Source organism: Dipodomys spectabilis, unplaced genomic scaffold, assembly GCF_019054845.1.
Source record: "Dipodomys spectabilis isolate Male_0828 unplaced genomic scaffold, ASM1905484v1 ptg000043l, whole genome shotgun sequence".
Classification (NCBI taxonomy): domain Eukaryota; kingdom Metazoa; phylum Chordata; class Mammalia; order Rodentia; family Heteromyidae; genus Dipodomys; species Dipodomys spectabilis.
The window spans coordinates 9,385,980-9,401,081 of NW_024870720.1; the positions used below are offsets into that span (position 1 = coordinate 9,385,980).

General features: G+C 36.7%; 1 protein-coding gene across 5 annotated transcripts in view; it reads right to left on the reverse strand.

The window, feature by feature from the left end:
* Positions 1-15,102, reverse strand: part of Atp8a1 (ATPase phospholipid transporting 8A1) — a 215,073-nt gene that overhangs the window by 32,586 nt on the left and 167,385 nt on the right. For all 5 annotated transcript variants that reach the window (XM_042678094.1, XM_042678098.1, XM_042678097.1 and 2 more), the window contains 4 exons: positions 10,369-10,552; positions 10,164-10,274; positions 3,444-3,518; positions 3,218-3,340 (listed from right to left, as the gene is read on the reverse strand). In XM_042678094.1, the coding sequence (XP_042534028.1) occupies positions 3,218-3,340; positions 3,444-3,518; positions 10,164-10,274; positions 10,369-10,552 (493 nt within the window). The remainder of the gene's footprint in view (positions 1-3,217; positions 3,341-3,443; positions 3,519-10,163; positions 10,275-10,368; positions 10,553-15,102) is intronic.

Genomic DNA, 15,102 nt, shown 5'->3' on the forward strand with positions numbered 1-15,102 from the left:
TTTCTTTCTCTCATGCTTTAGAAACATACAAGGGCATATATATTATTTTTAAATAGTAGATATAACAGTTAAATCACATAAGCATTAAAATGCTGTGCCTAACATTGAATTTATCAATACTTCAATACCAACTGGTCAACACCAAATGTCACATCATTACAACATCATTTAATAGCTAGTACTTTTTAATGTCAGTTGCATTTTAAGAACAAGAGAGCAAGGATCACTGGTACTTTCTTTGTATCCTGGATGTGAGAGATTAAGTTATAGGAAACTATTCAGAATTCTCAGGCAGGACCGCCAGCACAGTTGTAGTTTTGTCGTGTAGATGTGCGTCTTGCAAACAAAACTCAGGCTAAATGAAATTGGCACGTATTAATAGTTTTAAGCTGTTCAAACAACAGAAATTAAGTTGCCTGCCTCGCAAAATTTTCCACTGTGATCTCAATCTCCTTTGTTAGTTCATACGGCCACACTGGGTTGTATGATCCAATTTACGCTCCAATACATTACACATTTGAACTTGTGTTACTCATTAACCTTTGTCGCTTCTCCTCGCTATGTCATTTCCCCAAGTTTTTATTTGACAGAAAGCACAGGTGGGTGCAAGAAAAATTAGTTCTACTTTTCCATTTTCCTGACCAATACTTATTGTCACATGCTAATCCTTTAACCTCTGTCAGGACCTCAGAACCTCTGACCCTTTTTACCATAACAAATGTTAAGCATCATCATTCAAGGATACAATGCTTCTCTGCTTGGGACCCACAGCAACCGCTGTGGACACAGCTATGCATTTTGTAGCCACTTGTCCCTGAATTTTAAAACACTTCCATGACTGCAGTCAAAAAAGTTTCAGTGAAATCATTAGAGAAATCAATAAGCCCTACAAAAATGTCTGGCAACTTGCATTTTAAGAGCTCTGAGTATTCAGGTAGATATGGAATTTGTACAATCCATTTAAAGTGATCTCGAGACTTTTCTCAATAAATGCCTGGGATATATGGATAATCACATAGGTTTTCAACAACAAATGATATAGGAAGTAATGCTTCCATATTGAAACTATATACTACCTGTTCTGCCCCTTTCCTGGCCACAAAACTGGGTCCAGTTGTTATGTACAAAGGTCATGAAAGGATCTGATGCTGAAGAAATAGGATTGATTCACATTTTTAAGGCAGAGTGACATGGCCCAGTATGTGGCTGGGAAGTTAACTCCTGAGATCGCATCACAGAGCCTGAACTATATAGAGAAAACTTATGGCCGAGATACATACAACTGTCTAGGCTGGTAAGACTTATTGCTGGTCTACAATAATCCTCCTATTTAAGAAGGCCTGGGCTTTCTTAGCTTCCAGATCACACGTATTTAATTCCCTCAACTACAGTTTTCCATCATTGGAACCTGACTGCCCCAGGCAATTAAAAGCATTACAACCATGTGATTGGACTCCATATAATCTGGGCATCTTAAATAAATTTTAAAGTTCCCTCCCCCCAAATCTTATTACAAATACTTGCTTAGTCACTGATATTATAAATTGTTACAGGTTATAAAAAAAGAGTCCTGTTCAGAACCAGTGTTATAAATAAGCTAAAGAACTCTTCAGTGTGTTTGTTATTTTAATTAGCCAAATGAAGGCACGGAGTTACATGTGTGCCTATAGCTGGCTGTTCATGGAGATTGAGTCTCTGAAGAATGACTTCTTAGCTCTGAATTCTTTAGTATCATTTATCATGGGAGGTCATGGAATACCTGTTTCACTGGTATTCTAGGTATACTGAGAATAAATGTTACTGGAGAGCTTCATGAACTAATATTAAAAGTTTCCTAATATTAAAACTAATATTAAAATATTAACTCCTAAATTCAAGACTCTGAATTAATGTTACATGTAGTCAAGGTTACATGTTCTCATCAGAAATATGCTAATAAACATGCCCTATATCAAAGGGAAACAATTTGGTGATGACATATTTGCTATATGATACTACCAGTCAAGTACCTGAATGTTCATTTAAAAATAGCATCTACCTGGATTCTTTAAAAAAAATTATTCAAACTTTTCTTTGGATAGTCTTAGGAGAGGAACACAAAGGAGAAATACCTATGTGCATCTGATCATATACAATAATATTTATTGAAATGATCTCCAGGAAACAGAAATGAGAGAAGTTTCCTTTGTTGCTATTTTTGTTTGCTTTTCCTTTTGTTTGTTCATTTATCTGTCTTTGGGGGGGGGGTAAGGGGGGCACAGAAATGGTGGGACAAATGCAGTAGTGGTACTCACTAGACATTATGTTGAAAATGAAGTATACAACTTGTGGGTGGGGATGGAAGGGAAAAACTGGGAGGGAGAGAAGGAAGGGGTGACATTATTGAAAAAGAAATGTACTCTTTACCTGATATATGTATCTGTAGCCCCTCCTTTATAACAACAATAAAAATACATGGGGGAAAAGAAAACTTTCCCTCTTGATCTGCACTAAAAAGAGGCCTGAATTATTCCCTCAAATATCAATGAAAACATTTTAGGTTCTACACTTGCAGGAAAGTACGAAGAAAATCAGATACTTTTCATCACTGGAGTGAATCAATACATGGATCATCGCAGATGATGATAGCCTATGACTTACATAGAATATAAGCCCAGACTTGATTTCAGAGAAAATGCTGGAAATTTTATGTATTTTTAATTTTAAGACTTGGAAAAACTGAGTACGATGATTATATGGTAAGTTACTTCCCAGAGACTAGAATTTTAATGTCTGACACAATTGATCTAAAATTCTAATGAGGACAAAGTTATCTGAGGAAATAGGAAATTGGCCAGGAATGATATAAACTTCTCGCCCCTTTATACCTGTAAAGCCAGCCTTTGTGTCTTAGGCGACTTGAGCCTGGCTAGAAGAAATGGAGAGAAATGGACAGCCAGAGGACCAAAGGACAGTGGCTTCTGTCTGCTTTACCAGCTTTCTGCTGCTCAAAAACTCCAGTGGACAGAGGTTTCTCTTTAGTTTGATAATATAAACCGACACAACCTAATTACAAAACACCTTTTCCTGACGTAGCAGAACCTTTAGAACAGGGGCTTGCTATGCTGTCCATTCTGCAGCTGTGCCAAGCTGGACTCTCCTTGGCTTTGGAGATGCCCCCACATAGGAACAGCAATAAATCTGGCAGAATGACTTTGTGCTCAGACACAGTTCTTACCTTGGTGTTGAAGTCCAGAGCATTCTGAGATGTTTTGTATAGTTCAGGATACTTCAGCATATTCTCTTTTCGGCATGATCTCTCAAATATTCCAAGAGTTAAAGGAGGCATAGCCGTAAACATCTAAAATAACAAACTGGTCATTATCCCAAGCAGCCAAATGCCAGGCAAATCTTTATTTCAGAATATTAAATAAAGTAGAAATGATCAATTATGCTAAACTTACCACATTATAAAGACCTATACACCATCTTTCAAAGAGGATCTGTCCAGAAAAGCCATTGACAAAGGCAAACCAGATCTAGGAAGAAAATCACCCACAAAATTAGAACACAAAAACATCAATGCATGGCTTCAAATCTGTTGTAAATGCTACTTAAAAACAAAGCACAACAAAAAGCAGCAGCATCAACATAATTGTTTTCAGGATACTCGTAAAAAATGGCATTCATTTGCTGTACAAAAATGGCATTCTATACTTTTATAAGGTATTTCCTGTTTAAGTAAAAATTTGTTCTACCTGTCCAATTATAAAAAAAAGAACTACAGTGAACAAGAAACCCTAGATTAAAACAAGTAGATGCAGTCTTGTTTCTAAAACCAGAATATATTTAAATATCATTTGATTTTTGCAGTTTTAATTCCTTTTGAAAATATTAGGATTAGCTGCTTAAAGATCACTTTTATTATAGAAGTGACACTTATAAAATACTTTTTCATAGTAAGAGAGTCACTATTTTCTTCCAGATTGGATGTACCCACATAGCTGGTTAAGCACATTCAAAATTTTACTTTATTTGGAACTTACAGGATATATTGTCACATCCTACTCCTGTTCCTTAACATTACAAAACATGTCTTTGCTGTTACATGTCCTTTAAGGTGCTGTTGATGGATGCAGAATTTCTACAGTGTAGATACTATTGTTTTGGACATTTAGCTTGCTTATAGAATTTTTTTTTTTTTTGGCTATTAGAATTGATTCTGGACTACATATCTCTTTTTCTTTCTTAGGATGAATTCTTGAGGTAGAATTAATTGGTCAATGTATAAAAGTTGTTCTCTTTTTAATAGTTTTTAGTCATGTGAATTTATATATTAATTAAAAATGTATTATCTTTAAGTAGATGTACAAATGAGGTACCATGTAACAAAAAAGTTTATGAATACAATGTATCTTGATCAGTGTTACCTCCTTTATCATTCTAACCTTTCTTCAACCCATATCTTCCCTTACTTTTCTTAGTTTTGTGGTCTAAACAATGAATTCTCGACTGTATTCTACTTAATAAAGTATTTTTTCCTAACTGAGCATATTTTATTTTATTTCTATTTTACACATTTTTATTGTAAATACTGTACAGAGGGGGTACAGTTACATGAGCAAGATAACGAGTACATTTCCTATCAAGCATTGTTACTTCCTCCTTTTAATAAAATATTTTTAACCTAAGTTTTAAGCTATGATAAAAAATCTAACCCTCAGCTACTAGAACCTAAAGTTATCAGATATTTTTAAAATTCTCTTTAAAACAGAAAGTGTAGAAACAAAATTTGAGTAATATAAACATTTTCTCCAACATGTTTATAACATACAAAAAATTAAAGTGACGTCTAGTAAGTCAGTAATAGCTATATTATTATTTTAAAAAATCAAGTTGGCCTGGGAGAGAAAAAGGTGAGAGGAGCAATGAGATTACATAAATACAAGTACAACACAACTACAAAACTGTCCCAACAAAGTGGTACTGAACATGGGCCTAGAGGAATTAGAGTAAGTGTCACAGGGACTAGGCTACACTTCGTGTTTCATTTAATCTCATTACGGAAACATGTACTGCCACAAATTCACCATTTACCAATATGTACCCAGGTTGGCCCTTCCACAAACAGTTTATGTACTCATCAATGATCTTCTTCCCTTTTATAATGGGGAAAAATGGATGAGTGTGTATGAAAATAAACATCTGCTATATGAGATGGAAAAAAAAACAAAGAAGTGATAACACATGAAAAGAAGTTCAGATTGTGTTAAGATTGTAACAGACAAATGATGGTAACAAAAGCAAAGAGATAGGAGTCAAATAGTTGCTTTGCTAAAGGATTTGCAGAAAAACCTGGGACATTTTCCTTAAGACAAGGAGCCAGATCATTCATATGTGTAAACATTAAAATCTAAACACACTACAATCTTGTTTTTTTCCTCATAACTACATACAATTAGATAAAACAGACTCCAGCTGATGGCTCTATGTATTTTTTAGAATTTTGTGTATGATGGAAATACAAAGGATTTTAAAACCCAGACTTTCACTGGTGTTTTTGCTAAGAAGCCCAGCTCAGCCTGTTGGTCTTCAGAAAGGCTTTCTGTACATTTAATTCATCTAATGGATATGATCTAGCTCAAAAGTTATAGTTTTAAATGTATTTGTAGTCATCAATTCTATGTATTATAAGAAGGTCATAGTAATAAATTTGTGCACGGTAGGCAAACATTTGTCAATGTGAGTACCTCTTTCGGTTCTTTATACATAACATTTGATGCTGGATTCAAAGGTTACTATGAACTTAAAATTTTAGACCCTCCCCTCAAATCAATGACTATTTGCAGAAAGTTTCAAATCTAAAACAACTTGCAAATAAACCAAAAGTATGCATTTGCGGTGTATGGCAAAATTTTTTTTTGTGAAGAACTGTTTTATCATCTCATTTTTCTTAGTAGTTAGTAGATGAACATAATGTTTTTAGAAATTTACTTTCTGTATTATTAAAAGATCGCATTCTAATTTCTTTTTTTTTTCAAAGGAGGTAGAGCTGTCTAAGTGAGAACAGAACCTTTTAATACAGTATCTAGATCTTCACACGTATATGCTGGCATACACATTTACCTATTTTATTTATTATTTGTGTGCTTATTTTAATTTTTAAATTCTATCTTTAAATAGTTCTACAAAGCAGTTACAATTCAACCCAACAATTTATGAATATACCACATCTTGATCAATGAGTTTATTTATTTTTTTAATCTGTTTTTTCTTTTTCTTTTTTTTTTTTTGTATTGGAGATCGAACCTAGGAGATTGCACTTGTTAGACAAGTGCTTTGCCCCTGAGCTACAGCCCAGTCCTACTTATTTTAAAGGATAAAGAGAAGATGGCTTACAGGGATGCAGTCCACCAGAGGTCTGTTTTTCATGTGTGTCTGTGGTTTGCAGTGAAGTGGTAGATTAGGAACATATCTCATGCTCAGTAAAACAACACTTGAATTACCATACACATATGAACTATAGCCGTAGAAGGAAAGTGCCAGGCCCCTGAGGAGGTATCTACATTATTTAGATCCACAGGGAATCTGTTTCTCAGCACAACTTGCTGAGAAATCATCACCTTACCGACTTTTAATTAACACTTCTGGAAATTAGAAATACTGTTCTAAATAGCTTACCAGGGAGCCTGTATACAACCAATCATTTGAAGGAAAAGGTCTTATTTTGCTAAGAAGTCACAAGTTTCAGAGAGGGGGGAAAAACCTCTTTCGAAGAAGTCAATAATTTAAGAAACAAACAAACAAACAAAACCCCACCAAATCTCACCCCCAGACAGCTTTCGAAGTAACAGCTCAATACCAGCCTCTTGTTGAATCTATTTGTTAGGCTGGGATCATTTATAGCAATCGAGCAGCTAGATGGTGATATTCCTGGCACTGAAACAACGGTAAAACAGTTTTTGCAGAAAGTCTACAAAACCCATAGTACTCAAGATGGTTCCTTTATTAGCAAAGCAACCCCAGACCCGCTTTTCTGGAATTATTTCCATATTCTACATCTCTGAAGAGGCGTGGCAGCTAAGGCACCGCAGGCATTTTCCTGATGCAGCATTTCTGCATATTAAACAGCAGCTTACAAATACTCAATGAGTTCTCTGCTCCCACGCCTGACCAGCACAAAAAACTGAAAGGAGAGATTGGAGACTGGCAGTTGTCCTCACTAGGGACATTCAGCGATGTGTTTTCTGTCTATTCATTCATAGTATTGACATGAGCCATTAACATCTGCAGAACTTGTTTTAGCTGGCAAAAGTTGGGTGTTTGGGAACTGCTTTAAAAGTCGATTCATTTCCAAGACAGTTGAATTATATTCAAAATACATTTCCATAAAGTGCTAAAAGAAAATAAAGATGAGATTTCCAGTAAAATTTAGAACTCACTTCCTTTTCAATGTGTGAAGAATGTGATCAGTGTTAAATATCTCATGAAGAGGCTTTAAATTCAAAGCTAAGCGAAACTTAGGGTTAATCAACCACAAGTCACATAACTTTGGGCTTGAAATAGAGTGTGCAGCTTTAGTTTTCTTTTGAGTTTAGTACATTTTACTTCTCCTGTTTATACGTAAATTTTGTCCACTTCATTGTTGATTGTCAGTTAATCTTGATTTAAAAAGCACCTGTCAATCAAGATTTATAATCTTAACTTAAGTCATTTTGTCAAATTAATTTTTTGTAAGCAGATTTATTGCTGGCAGTGGCTCTCAACTCTTGGTTTAAAAGTCTTCAAAACTCTATGTAAATAAATCATATAATACCCTTTGAATGTCAGTGTTTTGACAAAAGTTAGATATATAGAGGAGAACAGAAGTCAAAATTCCATTCCAATTATTTCAGAAAATAATCACAAACTTATACATAAAACAGATTTTTTTAATCTCATAAACTATTTTGGAGATGCATTTTGCTTTAAAGCACAGATTATGACAGATCAAATTTCACCAAAATGAACAATCAGCAAGTTCATAAAGTATCTTGCTTATGTTGCCAATATTCGGTTGTGAATTAGTTTTTGGACTTTTGAGACAGGGTCTCACTATGTAGGCCAGGCTGGCCTCAAACTCATGCTTTATCTTCCGTGGTACTGGGGTTGGAGGTGTGTGGCACTCTATCTGGCTTGTGTTTGGTCATTTTTATCTAGTGGGTTATAACCTATGGATACTTTCATGATTCTATTTTAGTATATCAAAATTAAGTTTTAATATTACTAAAATGACTCAAAGAAGTCCTATGCTTAGTCAACACTTTAATAAGGAGACAGGCACTCTGTGAGAACAAAAACTGATAAGCCAAGCCTCTAGTAATTTCCAAGTAACAGGATAGCTGTGGAATCTGATGATTTTTTCCTCTGGTGTAAAATATGGGATCCATACAGCAAATGGTCAGGTTATGTCTCTCCTAACAGATGAGTAGATAGGAATAGAGGGCAAAGAAGCACAGAGATCTATAAGAGAGCCCTTGGCAGATTCATGAGCATGGGGGTGGGGGTGGGGGTTCTCAAGCTCTTGGGATTCCTTGCTATGTTCCACAGAGCTACAGTGAAACTGATCCCACATGGGGTTTCATTACTGTAATAGAGCTTCTGATGATTCAAAGGCCAAATGTTAAAACAAAAGCAAATTGTGTATTTATCACTTCCAGAGTAACCGCCAGTTACAACCATCACATATTTATCCATTGGGTTATACTGTTCAGTGTAGTAGCTGCTGGCCACATGGGCTCTAGAGCACTCGAAAGGCACCTAATTCAAACTGAGATGTGTTATGGATGCAAAATACACACCAGATGTTGGACGCTTAGTATGGAGAAAAGTGTGTAGGATATAAAAATTATTAATTTTTTCCATGTTAAAAATTATAATAATTTGAATAAAATTGAGTTAGAGCAGGGTATTAAAATCATTCTGGGTTTTAGCTTTAGCATTTAATGCAGCTTCCTAGGAGATTTAGAATTACACATGTGGCTTCCATTGCCATCCAATTGGTTGGCTCTGGGAGGGCAGGATCGTACTTGACTTACTTCATAGCTGCTGGACTATGCTTGGTGCTTGGCATGGGGTAGGTGTACCCAAAATATTTGGAAGGTAACATACATCTTTTTAAGGAGTGGTATTGCTGACTTAAATTTCATTTTTACAATGATGCTAAAATTGTTCCATGAAAGGATTATGAAATTCTTTGGCTAGCTAGACAAAGGAATTGAATATTCTGGAGGTTTTTTTTTTTTTAGACAAATGCTTATTATCTGAACTCTTACTAACTTACTTTACTCATACTTAACAAAACTCAGGAAACCTGAGCAGATCTGGATAGCAAGGGATAGCTGTATATAACGAAGGTCTGAGTTTTGAAAAAATTACTACTGGACAAAATCAACACTGGCAAAGCTATTGTTATGTTTTTCCCTGATTTTACTTATTTGCCTCTCCTAGAATTAGAACTCTTATCCTCAGTTTTGTTATCCTCCAACTTTTCTTTTTTAAATTTTCTTTCTTTTTTTTTTGTGTGGTTGGAACCATTCATTTTTTTTTTGTACCTAGAATTGTCCATATGTATACTATCCTCCATAGTGTACAGTGGCCTTTGATACATTTTTGAGCTTTACAAATGGCAGCACTGCTTTTACAGTGAGCCAGGCACTGGTGGCTCATGCCTGTAATCCTATCTACTCAGCCAGCCACGACAGGAAAAGTCCATGAGACTATTAACCACAAAATCCTGGAAGTGGAGCTGTGGCTCAAATAGGAGAGCACTAGTCTTGTGCACAAAAGCTTAAGGAGAGTGCTCAGGCCGAGTTCAAGCTCCAGGACTGGCCAACAAAACAAAAACAAAGAACAAAAAACCCAAAACAAAACAAATTACCTTATAGTTTCTTTGAAAACTGAAAACTTTACCTCATTCACAAGTCTAATTTCCACCCAAGTATTACAATGTTTTTTCATTTCTTTTTAGCCAATTGAATATGAATTATTTTTCATAGCTGACAATCTTTTTATTATTTATTTGAACACACTTAGAAAAGAAAGTGAGCAAATTAAATATTAATGAAAATAATGAGAAAATAAGGCCTTGATAAGTAACATTATGGATATAAGTGACAAGGATTTTAAGTTTAACCTGCTGTTACCTCAATGATGTAGAGGACTATGTTCTTGTAGAAGCAATACAGAATACACTTAGAGACTCTGTTATAGTTCCAGGCACCATGAACCATCAACAAATTCTTCAAATACTTGAACTGCAAGAAGAGTGAGAAACGTTAGTATTTGTCCCTCCTCACAGAGCTAGCTGGTTAGGAGGAATGGCAGTGATTCACAACAAGGATGCTTTACCTGGGCTATGGAATAATCCGAAGAATTGGCTGCTTGCAAGCCTTCATTGCCACTTATTCCCACACCCACATGGGCCGTTTGAATCATGCTGACGTCATTGGCGCCATCTCCAATTGCAAGAGTTATCACATTGACTTGCTTCTTAACCATCTCCACGACTTCAGATTTTTGAAGAGGAGAAACCCTTAAATTAGGACAAATGTTAAATTACTTTCTGTTTTCGGGAGGGGCGGGGCTTGAAATGTCATTCTTTGGAAGAACCAAAGGAGTAAAAAACTCAAAATAAATAGTTCTCCAAACAACCATTTATGGAAAAGTCTGAAGTTTGGAAAGTCTTAGCTCTCTGTTAATCTGGTTGCCATTTTAAGGGGAAAAAAGTTCTAAAAGCAAATATTTCATGACAGAAGATGTAATAATGCTGCGTTGAGTTGTTAAATAACAAGTAAAATTCCACTACTTCTCAACAAGTAACATCATCAGAATAACTAATTATTCACTTTTGAAGCAAAAAGAAAATCATACGGGCTATTGAACAGAAGCCCAAATACTAAATCCTTTATAGTACCTAGGAAGTATAAGTTGGATGTTATTACAAGCTAGTCTTCCATAATATATTTACTATGCGTAAAATGACTTAAAACTCTCCTTAACAGAAGGGAATTGGGTTGTTTTCTACTTATATTACACACTTGATTATTGCTCAAGTGCTTCATTTTCTTCCAAAGGTAATGACTGATGCTCACTCAGAATAGAAGACATAAGTATCTATTTTCAAATCATATTTGGTTTTAAACTTCACAGGAAGCTTGGCTCAAGTGGTAGAGCTCCTGTTTAACCAGCTCAAGACTCTGAGTTCAAACCTCAATTCAGGGGCAGTTTTTAACACACTTTAAAAAAAGCCACTTGATGCTCGGCGCCGGTGGCTCATGCCTGTAATCTTAGCTACTCAGGAGGCTGAGATCTGAGGATCGTGGTTCAAAGCCAGCCGGGGCAAGAAAGTCCGTGAAACTCTTATCTCCATTAAACCACCAGAAAACTGGAAGTGGCACTGTAGCTCAAGTGGTAGAGTGCTAGCCTTGAGCTGAAGAGCTGAGGGACAGCGCTCAGGCCCAGAGTTCAAGCCCCACAACCAACCAAAAAAAAAAGCCACTTGAGAAATCAATGACAAGACAATGATAGAAGGGTTTGAAGACAGAAAACATAAGTATAATTAACTAAATATATTGTACATACTCTTCTGGGAATTATAGAGCAAGACAAGAAGACTAAACAATGACTTGGTCCGGTGAACTATTGAGATAGCAATAGTTGGAAACAATTTAATGGTTAATTAGTAAGAAACAATATACACAATTCATAATTCTAATGAACAAGAAAAATATCTCAGAGGTATTTTTTTTTTTTGGTGCCAGTCCTGGGCTTGAACTCAGGGCCTGAGTGCTACTCCTGAGCTTTATTGCTCAAGGCTTGTACTCTACCATTTGAGCCCCTAGCTCCACTTCTGGTTTTCTGATTTATTGGAGACAAAAGTCTCATGGACTTTCCTGTCCAGGCTGGCTTTGAACTGCATGCAATCTTCAGATCTCAGCCTCCTGAGTAATTAGGATGACAGGTGTGAGCTACCAGCAATCGGCTCAGAGGTAATTTTCTTTTTTAACTCAAGATTAGGTTGCATAGGTGCCTAGTAAATATCTGCTGACACTTCTGGAAAATCATTTGTTACTTATTCAACATTGAAGATCCATCAGTACTGTGAGATCTGAGCCTCACCATGTGAAGCCAGCCTGGGGAAGGTCCGTGAGACTTATCTTCAATTACTCACCAAAAAGGTGGAAGTGGAGTTTGTGGCTCAAGTGGTAGAGTGCCAGCCTTGAGTGCAAATGCTAAGGGGTAGGACCCAGGCTCTGAGTTCGGTCACTTATGGTTAGGGATGCATGTGTATGCGCACGTGCGTGTGCGCGCTCACCCACACCCACACCCACTCCAATACACCTTGGGATTTTCCCTTGCTTATTTCCACAGGAAAAAAAATCTTTACCATTGGATACTCTGTACAAGTATATGTCTTCATGATGTAATGGAGTGGAATGAGCAATAGTAGCTCTGGCTTTTATTTCAAGAAGTCTCTGCATGAGGTTGTGATTTGCTGGCAGAATATAGGAGTCTCCTGCTTTTCATACTCCAGTTCCTGACCCAGAATAGGCACTTTAATAAATGGTTGCTCTATGAAAGAATTATTTTAATTTTTCCTTTGGATTTCCATTTAGTGTCTGGCAATAATACAAAACGACACAACTGTGAACTCAGCAAGGGGCTGAATATCAGGTCATTAATGGGCCATTTCACTGTTGTTAGCCTCCATTTCTCTTCAGAGCAATTTTCATCTCATTTTCACATTTTATTTAATTTTTCTTAACAGGCTAATGTAAATTGGTAAGCCAAGTGGCTCTAAGCCAACAAATTTAAACATGGATTGTAGTTGACATTGAGTGAATGTAAAAAAAGAAAAAAAAAAGCTTCCAGCAATGCTCTATCTAAGAAGCAAATGGGAAATGGGCAGGAAGAGAGAAAAGCACTCAAAAATATTTATCTACTCCTTTTAATGGGCTTGTGGTATACATGCTTTATGAGTTACACCAAGGACTCTGTGAAGCCAGGGCATGATCAGACTTTTTTCATGAACTAACGTTGAGCTAAAATTAGTTAAAGGAGTGTCAGAAAGGGGTTATACTAAATTTTTTTCCTTCATGGTGATTATGGTCAGTCATTGTTTTTTCTACTTGACACTTCAATTTTCAATATCCTTAACTGGAAAATTAGCTGAGGATTTCTACCCAACGCCACAGGAATGGCTAACTCAACTATTAGAAACAAAGAGTGGCTTACTGGCTCATACCTGTAATCCACCAAAACAACAAAGATAACAACAAAAGCCAGAAGTGGAGCCATGAGGTATAGCACCCAGGCCCCAAGTTCAAGCCCCAGTATCAATGTGCGTGCACGCGTGCGTGCACACGCACACCCACACCACCAAACAAACAAACAACAACAAAAAACAAGAGTGGAAATACACTTATCAGAACAATGAGGGCTTTTAAAAAAAGCAATGATAGAGTGATAGTCACAGTGTACTTTTCTAGATGCAGCATAACTATCATTTGCTCTCATTACCAAGTTGAAATATAGACTACTGGATTGGAAGAACATTCAAGAAACAATGGGAGCTCTCATATCCAATGTGTTTGAAACAGCAGCTGGTAGCTAAACCTAGATGTTGGATTTAAGTGGGGGTTCATGAAAAGTAAAAGTATGTATTCTTAAAACATTTAACTCAAAATATAAGTGGCCAAACTTGTGATGTAGAACATAGAACCTTACTTTGCCTGGAAGTTTGCTGGTTGAAAGTCTACAGTTTTTGTTGCACAAACCTCACGTGTGAGACCCAATCCACAGTTTGTTTCACTCCAGTGGAGCAGAATGTGATGATTCTTTCCATCCCAGCTTGAGCTCCCCCTCAAAGGCAAAAACAACTCCAAATGTTTCGAGACCAGTAGACCTGGTTTACTAGCAAAACTTTTTTTTGAATGATTTTATGAAATATTTAATTAATGATGATTGCTCTAAGAACTAAAAGTTAACTCATGGAAGCAAAAGTGTAAGCATGTGCTACAGTATTCAGGCTCAAGGCCCAGGGTGCTAGGTCCCATGATAGCAAGTCTCAGGGAAGAAATGAGCTTTTTCTTTCCATGTGTCAACCAGGGCACATGGTCTCACCAGGCTTTTTTTGCTCATAGCTGACACTCCACCTCTTGAGCTATCCCTGTAGTTCAGTTTTGTGCTGGTTAATTGGAGAGTCGCACAGATTTTTCTAATCAGGTTGATTTCAAATCAGAACCCTCAGATCTCAGTCCCTACTAGTTAGATCATAGGCCCAGCAGAAATAAGCTTTAAAAGGATTCAGGTTAGTGAAACTAAAGTTAATTAAAAAGATCTTCTACAAATTGAGCATTCTTAACACAAAAATACAAAATGTGTGCCGGGCGCCGGTGGCTCATGCTTGTAAGCCTAGCTACTCAGGAGGCTGAGATCTGAGGATTGTGGTTCAAAGCCAGCCTGGGCAAGGAAAGTCCATGAGACTCTTATCTCCAATAAACCACTAGAAAACTGGAAGTGGCGCTGTGGCTCAAACAGTAGAGCACTCGCCTTGAGCTGAAGAGCTGAGGGACAGCGTTCAAGCTCAGAGTTCAAGCCCCACAACCGACCAAAAAAAAAAGCAAAATGTGTAATGTTCTCCCAAACCCAAAACTTTTGAGGCTGCTGAAATGATGCTACCACGTGGAAAATTCTGCACCTGATCTTGTATAATAAGTCACTGCAAAAAAGACAGGCACGCTCAAAATATTGCATAAACTCAGCCTCTGGCTATGTCAATAGGTTTATGCGGAAAATGAACTAACTTCTTGTTTTAGACTTTGGTTCTATCTCCATGATAACTCACTATGAATATCCAATCATTCCACGAAGACTGCCTTCAAGGAAGGCATGTACATCCTTGCAGGCAAAGAGGAGTTCATATGTGGATGCTTAATTCATTCCTCCCATAATGCCACACAACTCCCGCTAGAGACAACAAATCTCCCATTTTCACTTTATCACTTCAATTATACTCTTCACTTATGCCTTGCATTGTGGGCACCATTTGCTTTCTGGGAGGCATGCTTTTCCACATTAAGG